The 22,056-nt window shown below is 40.1% G+C and overlaps 1 protein-coding gene across 1 annotated transcript in view; it reads right to left on the reverse strand.

Annotated features, from left to right (window-relative positions):
* LOC136863365 (bumetanide-sensitive sodium-(potassium)-chloride cotransporter) overlaps positions 1 to 22,056 on the reverse strand; it is a 756,312-nt gene that overhangs the window by 216,780 nt on the left and 517,476 nt on the right. The window contains exon 2 of the mRNA XM_068225649.1: positions 3,197 to 3,235. Within this exon, the coding sequence (XP_068081750.1) occupies positions 3,197 to 3,235 (39 nt within the window). The remainder of the gene's footprint in view (positions 1 to 3,196; positions 3,236 to 22,056) is intronic.

Here is a 22,056-nt window from a genome sequence, read left to right on the forward strand (position 1 = left end):
TCCCATTACTGCAGCTGCCAATGACTGCTAATCATAGGTGCTTGCGGCAGCAATGGTACGTGGAATGTCAGACCTGGAGGGAAGAATGAAATTCTATCGTTTTCTCCGATGAGTCCTTCTTTTGCTTACAGCATCACGATGGTCGTGTCTGTGTCTGGCGCCACTGTGGCACACACCTGGCCGCGTCCTACATTATGCACCGTCCTGCCATCCTGGTTCTTGGAGTTGTGGTACAGGGTGCCATCAGATTTCAGTCCTGCTCGCGCCTAATTCGCATCGTTGGTACAATGATCAGCAACAGTTACATCGCCGAGATATTGGAGCCTACTGTTTCCTTATATTTTTACGGCCAACCTGGGGCCCTGTACCAATAGGACAATGCGCGACTGCATGTGGCACACATCGTCCGACTGTTCCTGGATGACCACCAGGTCACACTGCTTCCTTGGTCTGCGTGTTTAACGGTTCTCTCGCCCACTGAAAATGCGTGGTCCAGGGTCGAACGACGGATGGCCAGCCACAGGACCCCCACGGCTACAACACATGGAAACAGCATGGGCTGATATACCCTTGACGGACATCCCAAGTCTCTTCCTCACAATGCCGCGTCGTGTAGCAGCTGTTATTGTAGCCCGTGGTGGAGCCACACAGTACTGATTCCCTATATTCTGTACATCGTTACAAGCTCCAATAGTGATCTTGTCTGCTGTGTATGAGGGGTATTCTGTATAATACATCTGGTATGTTAACTCACGTCATTCTTGGCGTTGCAATGGTCAGCAGTGTGCCTTCTTCAATTATATCGGGTTTGCTGGGATCGAAATGATATGCTGTCACCTTTTCTTATTCTCCTAACAAATTGTTAAGTCTATTGTGGGGAAGTGTCGAATTTGGAGTATAAACTCTTGTTAAACGCATCAAGAAGTAGGTACTCAGGTCATACATCAGAAATTAAAACTACAACATAGTCATAAATCAATCACCACTGCTTTATTAAACAGAAGAGATCCAGTAAATCAAAGGGGCAGCCGTCATGATCATCAAGAACATGCATAAATCAAATAATTTAACACAAGCAGTAATTAAAACTTATGATTCGCATGTTGAATGTTTCCAATATGACTTAATAAAACATTTCATTGCCAAAAATGCCGGTATGTTATTGAGTCGTACAACAGCTCGATTTTATTTTCTAAAAATCCCCAGAATTCCATACTAGAGATGGTGCATAAGTGAAGAACGTCACAGAAAAGAACAGCATGCAGAGGAGAGCGAGAGGAGAGATATTTAAACTGCAACGTCCACTTTTATCATTTAATTAAGCAGATCTCATTCTTTATCTTTTGCGATAGGTATTTAAGCTTTATACAGGACTATACTTCAATTACGAGAAGTATATTAAGTACATGAAATTCAGAATTATAATTGTCATTCCTTAAGCAGATAATGCAACGTATAAACTTAAAAGAAATGCAAAAGCAAAACATGCTTTCAGAGAATAAAATGAGGGGAGCATAACAAAGTTTAACAAACTATTTTTGAAGGCATGCTTTGAATAGGCACTGGGTGGACAAGGAGTTAAGTATTCGATGGATTTAATTTTCGAAAAATACCTTCTGCCTTAATACAGTACACTATTGCAAGAATATTGAGTCTCAAGTTTCACCATTAAATTAACTACCAGAACACGTTACTTCGGCTCCAGACACTATTTGTATGGCTATATTTCAGCACGTCTCAACGCTTCTGGTAAAATAGCAAGTTTAAACGAAAGAGAAGCGTAAGCAAAAGTTAATAGGTCACTTTCTAACGATATACCGAAACGGGGGAATGAATTAACTTTTAAGCACGTGGAGGAAAGAAAGTGAATTATCATTATAATGGAATTATGAAGTTCATGTGCGTATTTTTGAGAAATTTGCTACTCATCTAGTGTCTTCAGAGGTTTTGAATTCCGAAATATAAGACGCGGGTGGAAAAAGGTGATGCTACACTATTAAAGTTATTTGTTCCAATATGCAAGTATATCACAAACCATATTATCAGATACGAATAATAATTCGAGTACCTAATGAATATGGATAATGTAAAGGCAGGAATGGTTAAATGTCGCATAAAATGCATCACTCATTTTTCGTACAATCATACATCACTATCGAGTTCGTCTGCCAACAAAGAAATTGCCAGAGATAGAGGAATAATTATTGATGTAGTCTAGTGAAGTGTATAAACCACTGCATGATTTAGAATTACAACGTAAGCAATTCAAGACAAAAATATAAACGTACCGGTACTTATAAACAAGTAACAGGTATATTTGAAAAATGTAGTCTACAGTGGTCCCAAAGATGAATTATTAGAGCCTAACACTTTATAATACCATAATTAACGGGAAAAGTGTCAATTATTCAACATTTACTTGCATCAGTATGATCTTTATCTATTCTCCTTTCTCCGGTATTAATACTGATCGTATCTTTGACATATCCACTACGCTAAAAGTATGTTGTATGTGGCTTTAATAAACAAGCACTAAGTTACAGTAAATCCAGAAATTCGACTTATTTTAACCCTGAGGTTTGAAAAACACTACACAACCATTTACTACGTAGTATTCAAAGAACCAAGCAAATCGTGAACTTTGACATAACATTTCGTTAGAGAGAAAGTGTATGTGCGTTGACATAGTCCTAAAGGACACAATGAATTAAAAGAAAATGCATATGCTTTAGAATCTTATAATAAGTGACACATCAAACAAGGTCTCCTATGTTCGGTGCTCCATCCCTAGATAATCCCAATACCGCAAGGCAAAAGTACAGTATTTACTATTAACTTACCAGTCGCAAATGTTGTTACTTGCTTATAATTTATGTGCCGAAATCGTATATTTCTTGAGGGTAACCACTAAACATGCAGTAATTATTAGAGAATGTACAAGTGACGATGATGACGAGAAAGGTGGAGGAAAATTTAAACTGCTACCATCTCGCGATAATTTCATCTTTCCTCAAGAGAAAAATGTGCACTGAAATCTTCAAATGCTAAGAAATGCATGAGCTGCATGATCATCATTTTATTTTCCCTTAAATAACATGCAGCCCAGAGAATTCACGCTGGACCATGCAGAACGTCCAGCAGGCATCGTGAGGTCATGCTGCCAGGCGTGCTGAAATAAAACCCAAGAAATACTCACAGCTGAATTATTTGGATTATTGCGTCCTGCTGTAGAGACCTACAACAGTACAAACAGTATTAATTCAAGAAAATATAAAGACTCAACACAGTTCGAGAGTAATCTGTCATGTACATTCACAAATAAACAAAATAAATATGCTAAAATCTTGATAGCGTTACAAGACGAATATTTCTTAAATAAAAATAAAAAAACTTGAGTAGACTATGAACCAACGCTATTCACTAGAAGCCGAGATCGAATGTCACGTTGAATTTTATGACAGTCCTTTCAACTTATTAAACCTAGTTGTCCAAAGAAGTAAACAAGAAGTTCGATCTTAAAATAAACATTCCGAATACAAAATTCATGGTAATCAGCAAGTAGAAAATTATGACCGCTGTTATCACCCTGGATGAAAACATAATTTACAAGGTGTCGCATTTCAAGTACCTAGAATATAGACTAAAACAAGAATGGGATCCGAATTTAGAAATCAAAACCAGAATCGGCAGTGCAATAAGTGTGTTTCTGAAATTGAAACATCTTGTGTGCAACCGCGACCCTAGATTAGAAATTCGTTGATGTGTTGCGGCGCTGCTTTACGGCGTTGAAGAAGGTTTCGTCAATGATCCAAATGCAGGCCTTTGGAATGTGCTTGTATCGCAGAAAGTTGACGTTCTCATGGGCAGAACACGTCACTAACGAGGAGGTAGTTCGTAGTGCCGGAAAATATTGCGACGTTTTAACCCTCGGAAAACACAGGAAAGTAGCTTATTTCGCTCACATCTTCCAAAATAACAACCACAGCCTGATATAACCAATCACAGAAGGCCAGACTGAAGGTAAACGTAGACGCGGCCGAAGAAGATTATCTGGGCGCAGGACCTCCGACAGCTACTTGACGTTCACGAAACGGCAACTATGATACAGGAAACGCAGAATAGAAAAAAAATATATATTCCATAATGGCCAGTCACGGTCGTCAACAAGGGAAAAGGTGACAAACATAAAGCGGATAATTACAGGCCAATCAGCTTGACATGTGTTGTTTAAGCTCTGGGAAAGCATTCTTTTTAATTATATCCGACACGTTTGCAGACTGGTTTTAAACAAGGCAGTTCGTGTTTAGGAAAGGTTATTCCAATGAGGCTCAACTTGTAGGATTCAAAAAAGATATAGCAGATATTTTTGATTCAGGAGATAAAATGGACTGTATCGCTATTGATCCATACATTTCATATATATATATGAATGGTGAGCAAAGAACTGGAATCACAGATAAGGCTATTTGAAGATGACGTTATACTGTATGGAATAGTAAATAAGTTACAGGATTGTGAGAGACTACAAAAAGCCCTAGATAATGTTGTGAGGTGGACAGTAGACAATGGTATGATGATAAACGGGATGAAAAGTCGGCTTGTAACTTTCATCAAGAGAAAAAGTCCTCTCAGTTTCAATTACTGTGTTGATGGAATGACTACCTCATGGGGTCAAAGGTACCCAGTTATTTATATAAGGAATGATCTTCATTGGGTAATCACATTAGCAAGGTTGTAAAGAATGGTTACAGAATTTTTCACATGGTTACCCTTATGAGGGTATTTAGGGACTGTAGTAAGAATGTAAATGGCGGTTCCGCGGTGTATGGGGGTAGCGTGCCTGCCTTTTACCCGGTGGCCCCGAGCTCGATTCCCGGTTGTCAAGGATTTTTTACCTGGATCTGATGCGACTTGGGCTGGTGCGAGGTCCAATCAGCCTACGTAATTACAATTGACGGTGAGATGGCGTGCCCGGTCTAGAAAACCAAGAATGACGGCCGAGAGGATTCGTCATGCCAACCACATGACACCTCGTAAACTGCAGGTCTTCGGGCTGAGTAGCGGTCGCTTGGTAAGCCGTGGCCCTTCGGAGCTGTTGCGCAAAGGGTCTTGGTTAGGTTTAGTAAAGATGTAAAAGAGAGGGCGTAAAAGTCTCTGGGTAGGACCCCAAATTAGAGTATAGTTCCAGTGTATAGGACTCACACCAGGACTACTTAATACGAGAACGGGGAAAAATCCAAGGGAAAGCAGCATGATTTGTTGTTGCTGATTTCTGACAAAAGAGTAGTGTTACAAAATATTGCAAACTTGGAAGTAAGGAGACGAGTTGCTCGACTAAGTGGTACGTCTATGTTCCAAGCTATCAGTGGAGAGATGGCGTGAAATGTTATCCGTACACAAATAAGCTTGAGAGGAACTTTACAAAGTAGGAAAGATCATAATAAGAAGTTGTAATTCATGAAGGCAAAATGGGGCATATATTTTATCTATAGTACAAGGAGTAATGGAGTCCGACTCATTGGCTGAATGGTCAGCGTTGAGGCCTTCGGTTTAGAGGGTCCCGGGTTCGATTCCCGGCCAGGTCGGGGATTTTAATCATGTTTGATTAATTCTTCTGGCTCGGGGACTGGGTGTTTGTGTTTGTTCCAACACTTTCCTCTTCATATTCAGACAACACACGGCACGACCAACCACCACAGAAACACGCAATAGTGATTACATCCTTTCATATACGGTTGGCGTCAGGAAGAGCATCCTGTCGTAAAACAGGGTCAAATCCCCATTTGCGCCACAGTTCACACCCGCGACCCCACAGGTGTGGGAAAAGCGGTAGTAGTAGTAGAAGAAGAAGGAGAATAAGAAGAAGAACGAGGAGTAAGGAACTGGAAAAATTTATTAAGGGAAATGTTCGATAAATATCCCAGTTCTTTGAAAACATTTAAGAAAAGGCTAGATAAACAATTGATAGATAGTCTGCCACCTGGGCGACAGCCCTAAATGCATATCATCGATGATTCCATTATTGATGAGCAACCTTCTGTGAGAAGATGGCACCAGAAGAAAAGTTGTCCAAGGAGTGTGCCCCCATTTGCTTAGAGAATGTCTACAATATTCAAGAATTACCGTGATCACCTACACCGAGTGTCTGTAATCTACTGAGTGGCTCAGACGGTTAAAGCGCTGGCCTTCTGACCCCAATTTGGCAGGCTCAATCCTGGCTCAGGTGCTGAAATACGTCAGCTTCGTGTCCGTAGATTTACTGGCACGTAAAAGAACTCCTGCGGGACTAAATTTCGGCACTTCGACGTCCCCGAAAAGAGTAAAAGTAGTTAGTGGGACGTAAAGCTAAATGACATTAAAATTTATTATTAACAGTATTTGTGCAAGTGTTAGTACTTCCAATCATTAGGGGCTATACCTGTAAAATACCTCATGCGAATCAGTGTGGTAAAGACAGGAAAGAAAAACACACTACAATGACCATCGTTGACACTGTGATTCAAAAATCTAACTTTCGGATTTGAAGCTTTGTTACTGCATGTAACTATCGTCTCAGCAATGACAAACTGGAACCATAGACCACCATCGTAAGTTTCAAAACAAAGCACGTAATAAGAAACTGAAGTCCCATCTACCGTTCTCAATGTATAACCCATGCTGACATCATCAGCGTTTGGTGGTAGTTAAGGGTGTAGTTCAACATTAGTTTGGTCCTCAACTCGATCGAAGGAAATACTGGAATAGAACCTTGTTTTTATCAGGAGAATTTGTCTTAAGCCTGGTCATAAATAATGATATCAACATATGCAACTAAAACAACACATCATAATTCACATACATGTGCAGACTTCACTGTGAATACTATTCGTAAGCTGCTAGACCCAAAACTAAAAAAAAAAAAAAAAAACCTATCAATGTTTATATTAAGGTTATATGATGATCATCGCATATATCATATATTTTCAGATGGAACACTTACATTCTTGATATATGCATTATTATTATTATTATTATTATTATTATTATTATTATTATTATTATTATTATTATTATTATTATTATACACATTCCTATCAGATGAACGTATGTAATACACACGGTAAGTGGAATTTATTCATAACGAATTCCTAATTTATTTATTTCATCTAGGAGAATAATGCTGCGATGGTTACTCGGTTTAAATGATTTAATGATAAGAGGCTTGAAACTAAACGAGACTATAAAGCATGTAAAGATGTAGCTGAATGAGTCAAGGACATATTTCTCCATTTGAATAATGCAAATCCACACTAAGTCCACCCTTTGAGAGGCAATGTTTTCCTCTTACTTCTTTTAGTTTTTGAATGACTATTCTTAAAGTAACAAAATCTACACAAAGGCACATTCGGAGAACACGACATCCAGATTCTGCACTCGATCAACTTAACCTAGTATAACTCTATAAATTAGGACGCAATATTTATTGGCTCAAAACAGCTTTCAAACTAGAGAATTCCTGCCATACCAAGTAGAATACATCCACAGTATGCCATGCCTATCGTAAGGGATGACTAAAAAGCGAAACTCCTTTGGGACTCTCATAGGAGCGTGGGATGATGACTACACAGACACCAGCTGAGCCTAGTAATGCTTCCTCGTATTGTGCTATCCGTCTCGCTTTTATCTTTCCTATCCATCCGATATCCCACAAACAATGCCCAGACGACATTAGGTTAGCGAGGTCTAGGAAGTCTTTCAGTTTCATGCCCTCGTGGCCTTTGACTTTCTTTTATCGATATCTGTATCGTTCAAAAGGGACAACCTAGCTGAGGTGGTAAAAGCGTGCTCGATTCAGCAACCCCGTACGCTTGCATGTGGAGAAACTATTGTTGTGGTCATGGTGAACAACCGGTGAAAAGTGGTCGGATGAACGCCGTACTGGACACAGTGAGCTAATGATCTATTGGATTAATCGAAAACTGAGTAAACGCCAGAATGTATAATGAAACTTATCGTGGTCCCTAGTTGGCCGATTAGCGATATTATTAATTAATGGCGTATGGCCTCCGGAGAGGCCTGGTGTACGTCTCGATTTGACGTCGTACAGGCAACCTGCGCGTCTGTGAGGGTGACAAGTGACATAATGAAGCAATGTGTAAACGCACTCTCCAACTTTCAAAATATAATTTTTCGTTGTCTTTCATCTCAGCTCGCTATAAATATATAGATATTTTTGTTTGTTTATATTTTACTTTACGTCGCACCGACACAGATAGGTCTTCAGGCGACGATTGGGCACGAAAGGCCTAGGAGTGGGAAGGAAGCGGCCGTGGCCTTCATTAAGGTACAGTCCCAGCATTTGGCTGGTGTGATAATGGGAAACGACGGAAAACCATCTTCAGAGCTGCCGACAATGGGGTTCGAACCCACTATCTCCCGGATGCAAGCTCAAAGCCGCACGCCCCTAACCGTACGGCCAAATCGCCCGGTAATACCTTTATGGTACACTTCCTAATATAGAAAATGAATGGACCTTTGTACGGAAGAATAAGCGTCAAACTTTGTATACAGAATGTAACAATACGATAGTCCAGACTTTCAGAACACATTCTTCACACGTAGAAAAAGAAAATGTGTTATATGAACAAAGGCCGGGAAAAGCTTTATTTCCATGGTAAAATGTGGCCATAAATATGGAAACTTAGTATGAAGTTTGTGCACACCGAACCCCTCTTCTACGAAAAGTAAAATGTAATTTATTTTTCTTTAAAAAAAATACAAGTTGCTTTACGTCGCACCGATACAGATGGGTATTATGGCAAAGATGGGATAGGAAAGGGCTGGGAGTGGGAAGGAAGTGGCTGTGGCCTTAATTAAGGTACAGCCTCAGCATTTGCCTGGTGAAAATTGGAAACCAAGAAAAACCATCTTCATGGCTGCCGCCAGTGGGGTTCGAACCCACTATCTCATGAATGCAAGCTCGGAGCTCGCACCTCTAACCGCACGACCAGCTCGCTCGGAGTGAGTTTTTTTACCATACACTCAGATTGAAAAAAAAAAGGTCCACACCACCAGAAACTCCTCCAGCTGGGCGTATTTTAATTATTATTTTAATCAATACTGAACTATAGCCATCTAGACAGACCATAATGGTCATCACTTCCTCTTTGTTCTCATGTTAGAATTTCATCAAGACTGTAAAACAATGCATGGTGTTTTAAAAATCGATTAATGTGTCACACTAAATTTTTCTATCTGTCATTTTTCACCCATATTTCTCACTTTGGATATTTTAAGTTGTCTTGTTTCCATGTATATTTTTTTGCTAGGGGCTTTACGTCGCACCGACACAGATAGGTCTTATGGCGACGATGGGATGGGAAAGGCCTAGGAGTTGGAAGGAAGCGGCCGTGGCCTTAATTAAGGTACAGCCCCAGCATTTGCCTGGTGTGAAAATGGGAAACCACGGAAAACCATCTTCAGGGCTGCCGATAGTGGGATTCGAACCTATTATCTCCCGGATGCAAGCTCACAGCCGCGCGCCTCTACGCGCACGGCCAACTCGCCCGGTGTTTCCATGTATAGTACACAAAGATGACCGATATGGGGTCGAAACATTTCCTGGTCTCAGCTGTTTTATGAGTGTACAAACCATTTAGTTTTGGTGGATTACGTTATAACTGTATTGAACAGGTGGACCAATATAAATACTTTCTTCTAAGAATTGTATTTGAAAAATTGTTAACTCAATAGGGAACGAAGTATGAAATTCGTCACTTGTAAAAACCAAATTTGTCAAATATTAAATACCCTAATTATTTTTTGTTTTCATAAACGTAAAAACAAGTTATTTTTCAACTCAAATTCACTTTGATAGTAATAAAGTAAATATCAATAACTGTTTCCTCTGTCCTAAAACGTGCACAACAACTGAGTTACTTGGTTACTTCTGAAATGGCATAAAATCGTGTAAAACGGCTAAAAAATTAAAACACTTGTAGATGCGACAAATGCTAAAGAAGTAGAAGAAGACTGAGTTACTTGGTTTTACCAATTGTCATTCAATTGCTTTCAGTGCGATGTTGAAGACTCAGAAATAAACATTTCTGGAAGCTATATTATGTACGGGCTTTGGGACACGTGAGGCCTTGTTCTGCCTATACTGTACTACCGGCAATCCTGAAGATGGTTTACCGTGGTTTCCCCATATTCACACCAGGCAAATGGTGGGGCTGTTTGCGAAATTGTAGGGACCAGTCTAAAGATGTATATACTGTACTTCATTCATTATGCCCGAGCATTCGATTGTGTCAAACATTCCGAACACCTGCGAATTTTGAACCCAATAGGAATAGATAGTGAAGATCTTACATTTGTCAAAACGCTGAATGAGCATCAAGAAGCTTCCGTGAGAACTGGAATCTCCAAGCGATCAAGCAGGGAATTCGGCAAGGATGTGTATTATCTCCCCTGCTGTTTAATTTGTATTCCGAGCAGATCTTCCAAGCTGCTATTCAAGAAATGGAAGGTGGAGTAAAAGTAGGTAGGCTGATCAACAATCTGAGGTACGCAGATGACACTGTCAACTTGGCTGACAGTATTAAAGGTCTTCAGCGTCTGGGAGACAGAATCGTAAAAGGAGATAAACTTCGACTCAAGAAACACCGACAAGACAAAGAGACCAGAACTTGTAACACGCACATTCTTATGAACATTTACGGGGAACAAGTTGAACAAGTACGGAAGGTTAAGTACCTTGGCAGCTGGATTACTGAGGACTTGGACCCGGATTTAGATATCCGTGTACGAATGGAAAGGGCTCGTACTAGCTTTCTGAAAATGAGAAATCTACTGTGTGACAGAAGCCTCAGCTTGGAGACACGTCACAACTTCGTCAGGTGCTATGTATATTAAGTGATTCTGTATGGCGCTGAAACATGGACTCTGAAATGTGACACCATTAAGAGAGTAAATGCCAAATTACCATAATCTCCGGATAGAACACATCAAAAAAATACAAAAGCTATAAAGAACATCAAAGTTTGAACTATCCATCGATAATCAATAAAAAAAGAACACAGTGGTCCGAAGGACGTTACGGATCTCGTGGACTGACCACGTCTCCAATGCTGTTGTACTCAAACGCATGAGGAGGGAACGAAAGTTGGCGTGTACAATCAAAAAAAGAAAGACAGCCAAACTTGGGCATATTATGAGGAAGGAAAAGTATAGCCTGCTTTAAAATTGATCATGCGGGGTAAAATTGATGGATGTATGGGTCGCGGTCGAATGAAATACTCTTGGCTGAGGAACTAGAGGATAGGACTAGATTCGAGTAGACTGATGAGGACAGCCGACATCGCGCAAACTTCGCTGTGATTGTGGCCAATCTTCAGTAATGGAGAAGGCACTAGTGACTACAAGACGAAGGAAGATACATTGAGATCACTGACCTCTGATTGCCTACAACAAGCAGTTTGCATTTCTATATCTCAGCTACAAGAGCCCCATGAAGAGAAATAGAATAAAGATATTCCCACCTACGAAAACGTGTGTGGTTTTATAAAAATTGGACACGCGAGGCAATTGATCTGAGTCCATAACCAGTAATTTAAAATTAAGCTCGTTATTTCAATTATATTTACGTAACACCAGAATAATTTCAATCAACTCCCAGTGTCCGAAAAGAATTGCCTTGTACGAACAATATGCGTGCTAGTGTTTGTATAAAACAGTTCTAAGAAGACAGGCGAAAATCAGGACAACGGCCTGAGGTTAGGCAACTTGTACAACTAACCCGATAAGAGGGACGTATGCACTCAGGCGGAATATTAATCTCATCTATATCGGGTCGCCTCCCCTCCCTAAAGGCTAAATATATCGTAGCACCACACGAGTCGTGTTCATGAACATTGGGAGTCCACGGATCACATTTAACACTAGGCTAGAATAAACGCAGAACACCGCCAACTGCCAAGGCTTAGTAGCCATGAAATGTCTCGATGAAAAAGTATGAGTAGACAAGCTACTCACAGACAAAGCAGTCAGCATAATATTCGCTTTGCATATATTAAACTTCGGAAGGGAGTTGAATTCCTAATCTGGTTGAGAAAGGTGTGCGATACCATGTGTTCAGGGCACACTTTGGCAGTAACATCACTGAAGGTATGATAACCTAAAAGCGCGCTTTGGTCGCCCCAGGGCAATTCTAGAATTCTAAAAATATCATCCTACCGAAATCTTACACTGAACAAACGTTGCTCAGAATTACAATTAAACCATTTTTATTTTATTTCATTTCTTCGTAAACCCAACATCAACGAAAATATTGGGAACCTTTTGTTTCATGGTTCCTGCAAACCCCAAGATCATTCAGGCTTTATATACTATATAGAACATAAAAAAGTATCTTTAAGTTGGTACATTCTAAATATAATGTTTGGTAGTAATGCCTTCAATAGTTTTCAGTTACCAGTGTGCAAACAGACGGACGAAAATATGTTTAGCGCAATGGTCTTCAAACAGTCTGAAAAGTGCAATAAACGCCGAATGCGGAGTGAATTCGCAAGAAACAGGAGAACCAATGTTCTGAACACATCGTCTGATTTAAAGACAAGGAAGAAGGAAGGAAAGCCCTAAAATAACCTCGATAGGATACAAAGAAGCGGAAGGATGACATATGATGTAAGAGATGTCATGAGATATCCGGTCGTAAGTTATAAAGTGTATTTGTAGATATGTGGATGAGGCTGACAATCCTGTTATCTTTCACCTTTAAACAACAATCACTATCTTGTGTGCTGAGAAGAATCCAATATAATCTTGTTTGCATAAATTAAACAGGGTCAGAGAGGGAAAGGAGAAATCATCACATCATAGGAGTCATGATGTGATGGGCAGAAATTAACATTTTGCTTAATGTAACAGTGATTTTGTAACTACGATATACGAATGTAGTGAACCTCACAGCACTATTTTATGGGTTTCGAAGCGTTGCCTGCCAAGCACCTGTTAACGCGTCTGTTTAGTCAAGCCATTTCTAGATTTATGCTTTAACAACTTAACATGTCGGTGAATACTGCACCGTAACTAATTGGCAAATTTTGCAACAACACGAAGTCAGTCTCCTCCAACTGCTGTAGGCTATATTAAGTTTGTAGTAGTATTCCCGATCCGTATGGTCATCTGTAATTTCAGGCTGAAGAATAAATATAAGCAAATTTTGAAGGAATAAGGAACGTGACTAATGATGAAGTTCATTATATTGCTTGGAAGTAACTGGTTAATTTTTCCAAAGGTTGTAGTAGTTTTTGATGCTGAGAGGGCCATAACCATACTAGATTGGCGCTACTCTGTAGTGCTACGTGACTGTTCCGACTACAAACGAATTCAGCCCAAGTAAGACTGGTTGGGAATTAAGGTTATCCTAATTCGACACAATGCCTTTACTAACTGGACCCTGGCTATGCTGACATACTATTTGAGATTTCCTTATGCTGTACATATACACACAACGCAAATAGTGTCATTTCTTGACGAATGCAGTATTTTTGCATCTGTTCCTTGGCCCAGGCCAGAGTAAAACGTAGCTTCCTCCGAATTCTAATTCTTATTTACGGCTGTGACAGTGTGGAAGCTTCTGAGGTATGGCTGGTGCTGAGTAATAACATTCTGAGCACGACGGATTGCGTCTAGATGTAATAAAATGTGTTACTCATAGGGTGGCCGTGCTGCGATAACACCTTCTGGCCCAGTGAGGCAAACAATGGCAAACTATCTCACCCATCTTGCCTAACACGCCTCATTTTAGATAGGTCTTTGTAGTCGAGTAACCTTTGGTAGTGATATTCGAAGATCAACACAGCCTGATGACTCAACAGACAGACAGACAGACAGACAGACAGACAGACAGACAGACAGACAGACAGACAGACAGACAGACAGACAGACAGACAGACAGACAGACAGACAGACGGTGGTGGTGGTGGTGGTGGTGGTGGTGGTGGTGGTAATTACTGTTTTAAGACGAAGACAACTGCGCAACCATTCTCTATTAACACTAATGAGAAGGAGAAATGGACAGTCAGACACTTCGAAAAATGAAGGTATCGTTCAAAAAACGACAAGGCCTATGAAGGGCGTGAAAATGAACGACTCCTTAGGATTCGCAAAACTTAATACCATCGGGGTTAGGAAGAGAAAAATAGCTGATCAAGGGGTTCGGATGGGATAGATGAAAGTGAGGAGCCTAGGACAAGTGGAAGCAATGCCAGGACTCAGCTATGGCCCCCCTGGTGGCCAACCCACGCTGCCAAGTTAAAAGCTCAACATCCCTAAGTTGAATGTTTGCAGTAATTTGTATTGCAGTATACAACCCGAAAGACGAGTGAACAGTGTAAGTTATGCATTTGCCTATGAGATAGCTGGCCGCGATACCCCTCCTCCAATGATGTGGGCAGATTTTAATTCACCGAACAAGTTGGCCAAGTGGTTTAGGTCACCTAACAGAGCGCTTGCATTCGAACTCCACTATCGGCAATCCTGAAGATGGTTTTCCGTTGTCTTCCCGTATTCACACCAGACAAATTGTGGGGCTGTACCTTAATATAGTCCACATCACTTCCTTTCCAATCATAGCATTTCCTTATCCTATCCCATCGCCACCATAAGACCTATCTGTGTCGGCGCGACGTTAAACACACAAAAAAAAATCTATGCAAACATTGTGTCTACTACAAACAACTGCGAATCCTTTCATTCCAAACTCAACGGGATGTTTTACTTAAGATTACTGATATTTTTAAAAGTGTTCATTGTGAGACATGCTGTATAAAAGGCGATGTATATGAGGCTGAGAAATGCAAGCACTCAAAAGGAAGAAAACTCAAGAAAGCAAACATGTTCATGAAAAAAAAAATGTTAGAACTGCAAAACGGCACCATCAACCGATATGAGTACGTTCGAAATGTGCCGTAAAAAATATCTCATCACTTAACAATAAGAATTCAACAGAGCAATGCTGACAGTCCTACGTCTGTATACAATTCTTCTTCTTCTATTTCGCGTTGTCCCGCCGGTACAGGGTCCGATCTTCGAGTACTTAAACGCCTTTTGGCACCATCGTTAACGTCGTTTGGCCTCAACCCAATGTCCCTCATATACGCTTTTAACTGTCTTGCCAACGCTTTTTTTTTTTTTTTTTTTTTTTTTTTTTTTTTTTTTTTTTCAGGCGGGCGGTCACCGTTGACGTCAAACTGGAAGGCGAGGTTGGTAACTCTCCCAGAACATCGCCATACAACATACAATCGGAGGCACCTTTCCCATATTTTCTCCGCAGTTGGAACGATTCCTATTTGCTGCCGAGTTGTGTCATTCCTGATGTGGTGGATTAAGTAGATGCCCATCGTCCAGCGAAGCATTCGCATCTCCATGGCATGAAGTTGGCGTTCAGTGTTTTTGCTGAACGGTCGGCATTCGTTTGTCACAAAGTACGCCAGTGACTTCCCTGTACCGCATTCAAGTCGCACTTATCCGAGTTCGAACGTCATTGCTAATTCCACAGTCTTTCTGCACGTGAGACCCAAGGTATCTCAAATTATCTTTACCATGCTCTCTTTCCTGACTTGGATGGTGCCATTACTTGGATTAGTTTCCAGATATTTCGCCTTCCTGATGTTCAGGTAGAGAACAATATAGGGAGAGGCGTTTATTCCCCTGTTCAACTTGGGACTGTAATGAAGTGAGCATGAGTAATGTCACCCAGCGCGACATCATCGGCGTATATGTGGGTCCAAGGAACACTCCGTTGCAAGTCTCGACTGATGGTGATCATGACGATGATGATGAGCTGTGGTGACAGTGCTGAGGCCTGGTGGACACTGAGTTTCACGGGGATGTAGTCTGAGGGACCGATGGAACAGCGTACTCGACTGTTTGCTTTCTTATTATAACATTCCGGCACAGCTGATAAGCTGCTCTGGCACAACAGTTCAACTGATGTACAACACGGTCAAAAGTCTGTACAAAATGGGAATAATAATAATAATTGGGCCTCTAATACGGCGAAGCCATGTGGTGGTGATAGAGATGTGTAGAGAAGGGGGCCATGGCCTATACTAGGAACTGTTCCGGCATTCGCCTTACTGCAGAAGAATGTAAAAGTGCAGAGCTCTCGGATCACGGACCAGTGGGTGCCACTTGTAGGCCGAAGTCTACTCTGCTTTGTTGGCTAAAGGAGCTCAGTTAGTAATTTTCACGTTACCGAATCAGTTAATAGGTTGGGGCCAAATTAGGTGTAATTAGCAAGGGTTAAGAACGAATTAGTAAAATTCAATTATTACCGCGCATATCTATCTAAACTCTTCTCTATCTTCTTCTCTTGGTCTCATCTCAGCATTCGTGACAAATTTAGAATGTTTCTGTGTCCATCTGCCTGTCTCTACTTTATACCATATTTCGCAAAACTGTTCCAATCGTATCAAATTGACCTCCATCTGTAACCCACACTCTTCTATAACATACTGGTATCCCATAAGTTTCTATATGTCAGAGCAACAGTTATCGCCATTTATATCACTTCTATAAAACACTACAGTCCACGTACACATGTTTCAGTATGTTTGCAGACATTCGCTCCCTGTAGCTGGCTGTACTGTGGATTTAATGGATTCAGTAGCATCTGCTGATGAGCGTCAAGACAAGAGGATGCGCCATTATTCAACTGAGTCCAAGTTTAGAATTTGATTTAAATTATTAAAAGCTAATTTATACGAAGAAATGTTAAACTCATATGGTCTGGGTAAGGTATGCAGAAATGTTTTGATAATTGTATGTTTAAACATGACGTAGCATGAATACAACCTACAAACTTCTTTCTTTAGCTACTAACATGAAATATTTCCTTATTTACCCCCTTCATACGTATTCGTTAAACTCGCCGGCTTCTCACCGCTGAATACCGTAGTTCAAATCCCTGTCACTCCATGCGAGATTTATGCTGGACAAAGCGGAGGCGGGACAGGTTTTTCTCCGGGTACTCCGGTTTTCCCTGCCTCTCTCATTCCAGCAACACTCTCCATTACCATTTCATTTCATCTGTCAGTCATTTAACATTGCCCCAGATGAGTGCGACAGGCTTCGGCTGTCGGCACATTTCCTACCCTCGCCACTAGATGGGGCTTCATTCATTCCATTCCTGACCCAGTAGAATGACTAGAAAACGACTATGCATTCATATTCGTTAAAGTTATATTACAAACATTTTCGTTGTTAATTTTACAATTTGCCTTACGTCGCATCGACACAAATAGGCCAACTTGGCCGGTAATCCCTTCATGTAATCAGATATTAGAGGTAATGTCAGAATAGGAGAGTCATCACAATGGAAAATTTTAAAAAGCAAAGTACCTAACGAGTGGCTGCGCGGTTTGCGTCACGTAGCTGCCAGCTTGCATTCGGGAGATAATGGGTTCGAACCCCACGTGCACAACCCTGAAGACTATTTTCCGTGGCGTTCCATTTCCATAGCAGGCAAATGTTGGGGCTGTACTTTAATCAAAGCCATGGACGCTCCTCTCCTACTCCTAGCCCTTTCTTATCATCTCAACATAAGACCTATCAGTTTCGGTGCTACGTAAATCAAATTGCAAACATCAAGAGTTAGTTCCCCAATAGCACTTATACCGTCCTAATATTAAATTAATAATCACCACTTCTTTATTATATTACGCCGGACAAAATTTTAATAAGAACACTGAATGTATCAGAATGTCCCCATGTAATTCCTGCTGTGATCAACGTGATGTTGAAATGGAATATTGTCCCTGATGAAATGAGAAGCAAGGACCATTTTGGTTTATAAAGGCAACGGGGATAGAAGTAACCCATCGAACTGGTGGCCCATATTAGTCGCCTCATTGAGAAAACTCGGGATGTAAAATAGAAGACATGTGTTCACCTTAATCCTAATCAGAATGGATTTGCCTATCAGCCAGGAACCTACATTAATATCTCTCTGGTAGATTGATGCTTGGACTTATTGCACAAGGAAAGTATTCAGAGGTTTCCTCTGTCTCCATTCTTTTAACTTTATCCATTGATTTCCTTCTTACAAAAGTAACTGAAAAATATATTTATACTTTTTTTTTTTTTTAGATTACTCCTGATTAGAAAATCTTACCGTGGTATGTTTTCAGATAACCTAGTAATACTTAGTAAGTCAATGGCGGCAGCGCAGGAATTACTGATGGTCAGAAGTCAACATGGGAGTGTAGGCCTTGAATTAAACGTAGCAAAATCAGCATCGATTAATATCTAGACACCTTGTAGCGAAAGACCTGTTCCTTTATCAAGAAGACTGGACCAGAGGAAATTATCAGATATCTAGGAGTCACATTCACTGACAGCATCAGATTCGACTTTGAAAGCATTATAACCTCCTTACGAACTGCCATTTTAACATCAATTCCAGTGTCTCGCCCAGACCAAAAACTCAACATAGTAAATCAATTTGGCCCAAACTTATTTATCCCTTGTAAATGTCCCCCGACATCAGCTACCATCAAATTACCTAGAAGATATCGATAAAATCATTCACAGTTGTCTCAAGGAAATACTCTCCCCGCCAGCAGACATTCCAAAGAGCATGCCTTAAGCAAAATGTTCAGAGATTTGGAGTTGGTCAAAATCTTACGGCTATACCTGCTCCAACTCCTGTATCGGCCTTCATTCATCGACGTTGGTTACGGCACTGTAATGTCGACGAGATCTGAAAATGTTCATATCAATGCAGCTAGACTATTAAGACTGTGATTTAAATCTACGTGTACTCGCCTTAACCCTCTTACTTCTGACTGTATTAACAAATCTACGGCGAAGAACTTCCGAAAAGAACTGTGCAGACGTGAGTTTGAAATCTGAAAGTCTTAACCTGGAAGGGGGAAGGGATTTGAGTTGTTCAGGGAAGTAACGGAAGGCAACAAATGGAGATCCAACAAGAGTAGATTATCTACATCAGAGTGGATCACATGTTTGAAAATGAATGCGACTGTTCCCACAGGATGGTCTCAAGATGGTACCTGGTGTACATATGGCTGCCGGAGGGAGAAACCCTTGGACATATCTTGGGACAATGTGCTCGCGGAATGCTCCTGCGAATTGCCGCCATCATGTTGTACGATCTAACATACATGCAGCTCTAAGAGTAAAGGTTAGGAAGTTGTTCAGGAAGGCTCCTGTGCCTTGAGTATGGATCAATACGACGTGTTGACATTCTGGCTTGCAATACCAAGACTAGACAGGGGTTTGTTATCGATCCAACAATTCGCTCCAAATTAAGTGGTGATCAACCTTCTGATATAGACAGTGAAAAGAAGATAATTTATAATCCAACTATACGATAATTCAAGAAAAAGTTAAATACCGGTATCGCTGATATCAAAGTGGGAGCGCGGGGAACTATTTCGAAATTCTTTGAATAGTCGCACAGACTTCAACTGCATCATAATAATAATAATAATAATAATAATAATAATAATAATACCTTCTGAAGTGGTTCCATCTAGGCGGCCTACCTACCAATTTCGACATTCCGATTGTGCACCTATCTAGCAACGAAATCATAATTCTACTCAACGGATTCTATGAGTGAGTTAATTTAATTTTGTCGGGTAACAATGACTCCTCCACCAGAGATTTTAAATATCCCAACAACAATGATATAGAGTGCCAAAATTTTTGATCTCTCTTCAGAAATCGACTAGATGAGTGGTAGAGCGTCCAAGGGTCAGTCGGAATCGAACCCGCGAATCTGGGAGTCGTACGCTCTACCACTGTGAGTAAAACTAAGTGGACGACATCCGCTAGGGTTTGCAACTGCAACTTTACAAACAGGAAATTCGGGCAACTCTATCTTACAGCTTTTTCCACTATGTCTTTTGTGAGCAGGTGGATTATGTTGTGCTCAGAGAAGCCAAGGTTAGGTGATCCCATTTCGAACAATCCTCAGTTATCCTGAGCGTGACAATTCCGCATACTACAAGAAACTCCAAGGATAGTAACTAATTTTAAGTACCAAGACAGTCATAAATTCAAATAATGACGGATGCACAAATACCACACTGGTACACATTATTAGATAAGCTGTACTGTAACGGTTCAAATCCCGTTACAAGATGATATCTGTATTTTTATTATTGTATGATTTTATCTGTATTATTATTATTATTATTATTATTATTATTATTATTATTATTATTATTATTATTATTATTATTATTATTATTATTATTATTATTATTATTATGTCAGTATTATTATTATTTTATCTGTGATATTGTTACTATTATTGTAATTATCCGTTTTATTCAATTTTGCAATTGCCTGTTGCTTGCAAGATTGCACTTAGATGTATGCATATATACGTATGTGTAGATTATCATTAAACACCTGTACAGTGAGAATTGTTGTATATATCAGAGATTGGAAGTGACGTTGTTATATTGCTATACCAGTGGAGATTCTGCCAAGTCATCGCTACTCCATGGCTACGTCATCGTATTTATTTAGCAATGCGCGCACGGAGTTAGTCGCCGCGGGGCTATTTCACCACTGTATGTAATATTTGTCGCGTAGGTGGGAGTATGTCATTGTTATTTCTGGAGGTTACGTAGTTGTGTCAACCAACGTCTATATAAGGTAGCTCCATATTGTAGCGTCAGTCATTACTTATACGGATGCAGTACAGTGAAGTAGTCTACTAGATCAAGAGGCCTTAGTTGGTCAGCCAACCAGTGTGAACGAGAGATGTTGAAGACTCAGTGAGCCATTATTGGTCATTGAGAGAGTGAGACCAAATGGTTGGTCCGTCACTTAGTGGAAGACGCGGACGCAAGGCTTACCAAGGAGTCAGAGAGGGCAACCCTGGACCTGCCAAGAGGTCATACCATATTGACTTACAAAGAAGTCAGATGATATGGAGAAGAAGCAGTCTCAAGGATGTATCACCACGTTAGGCGTGACATATCTACAGTAAACACCAGGGCAATGGATTACGTCGTAATTACACTCAAAGTGTTAAAGGTACAGTCAAGTGAATCAGTGAGGGAAATATTTCGTATAAATTGTTAAATGTCCGGTCAAGAAGAATTCAAATTCATGCCTAGTTTCTTTCAGTTGCAATGTCATAATTTCATATTCTCATCTGTTTTATCGCAACAAGACTCACTATTTTTTGATATATTATTTAAAGAATATATATTGTTCTATCAAACGAATTCAGAGTTTCATTTCATTGACAGTAAAATATCTTAACCTCAAAATTAATGGGGAAACCGAACGCCAATCTCCTTTTCCCAGAACTTATATGGTATGTTGTCAAAAGTAAGCCTATTACCCCACACCCTAGAGATAGTCAAGAGTCTCATTCTATTATTGCTGTACTGAGTGACAGCTGGCGCCCTTCAAATGACGTATGTGTAAGTAAGCAGGTAACAAGTAAATGTGAGTACAAGGTTCGACGAGTGTGTATTTTATATAATGAATGTTAATTTTCAGATTTTCCATTTTAAATGAAGATATTCAGGTTTTCAAGTTAAATGCAGTTTTATATGTTTGTAAAGTTAGTCAGCAATTAAGGAACATGTTTACAGTACACATAATTATATGTATGGCAATTTAAAAGACCTTCAATTCCTTTTGAACAGCATGAATGAAGTAAGCAGAGTTTGATCTTACAGAACACATTCAGAAAACAAAAACCATTGACATAAGAAGCAGAAAATCAACAACGCTGTTATCACCCTGGACGGAAACGTCACTGAAGGGTGTCACATTTCAAGTACCTAGGATGGGATCTGGGTGAAGATATCAGTACAGTATCAGAAACATCACTGTAAGAACTGTATTTCTGAAATTTAAACAACTTGGGTGTAACTGTGACCTCCAATTCGAAACTCGTTGTATATCGTGAAGTATATCACCAAACTATTAGCACAGAAAATAAGTAATCCGATGGAACCACTGTTACTTGATGAACAACTTGGATTCCGAAAAGCAGCGGCAGAAGGTTTTTTTTTTTTT

Source organism: Anabrus simplex, chromosome 1 (genome assembly GCF_040414725.1).
Source record: "Anabrus simplex isolate iqAnaSimp1 chromosome 1, ASM4041472v1, whole genome shotgun sequence".
Classification (NCBI taxonomy): domain Eukaryota; kingdom Metazoa; phylum Arthropoda; class Insecta; order Orthoptera; family Tettigoniidae; genus Anabrus; species Anabrus simplex.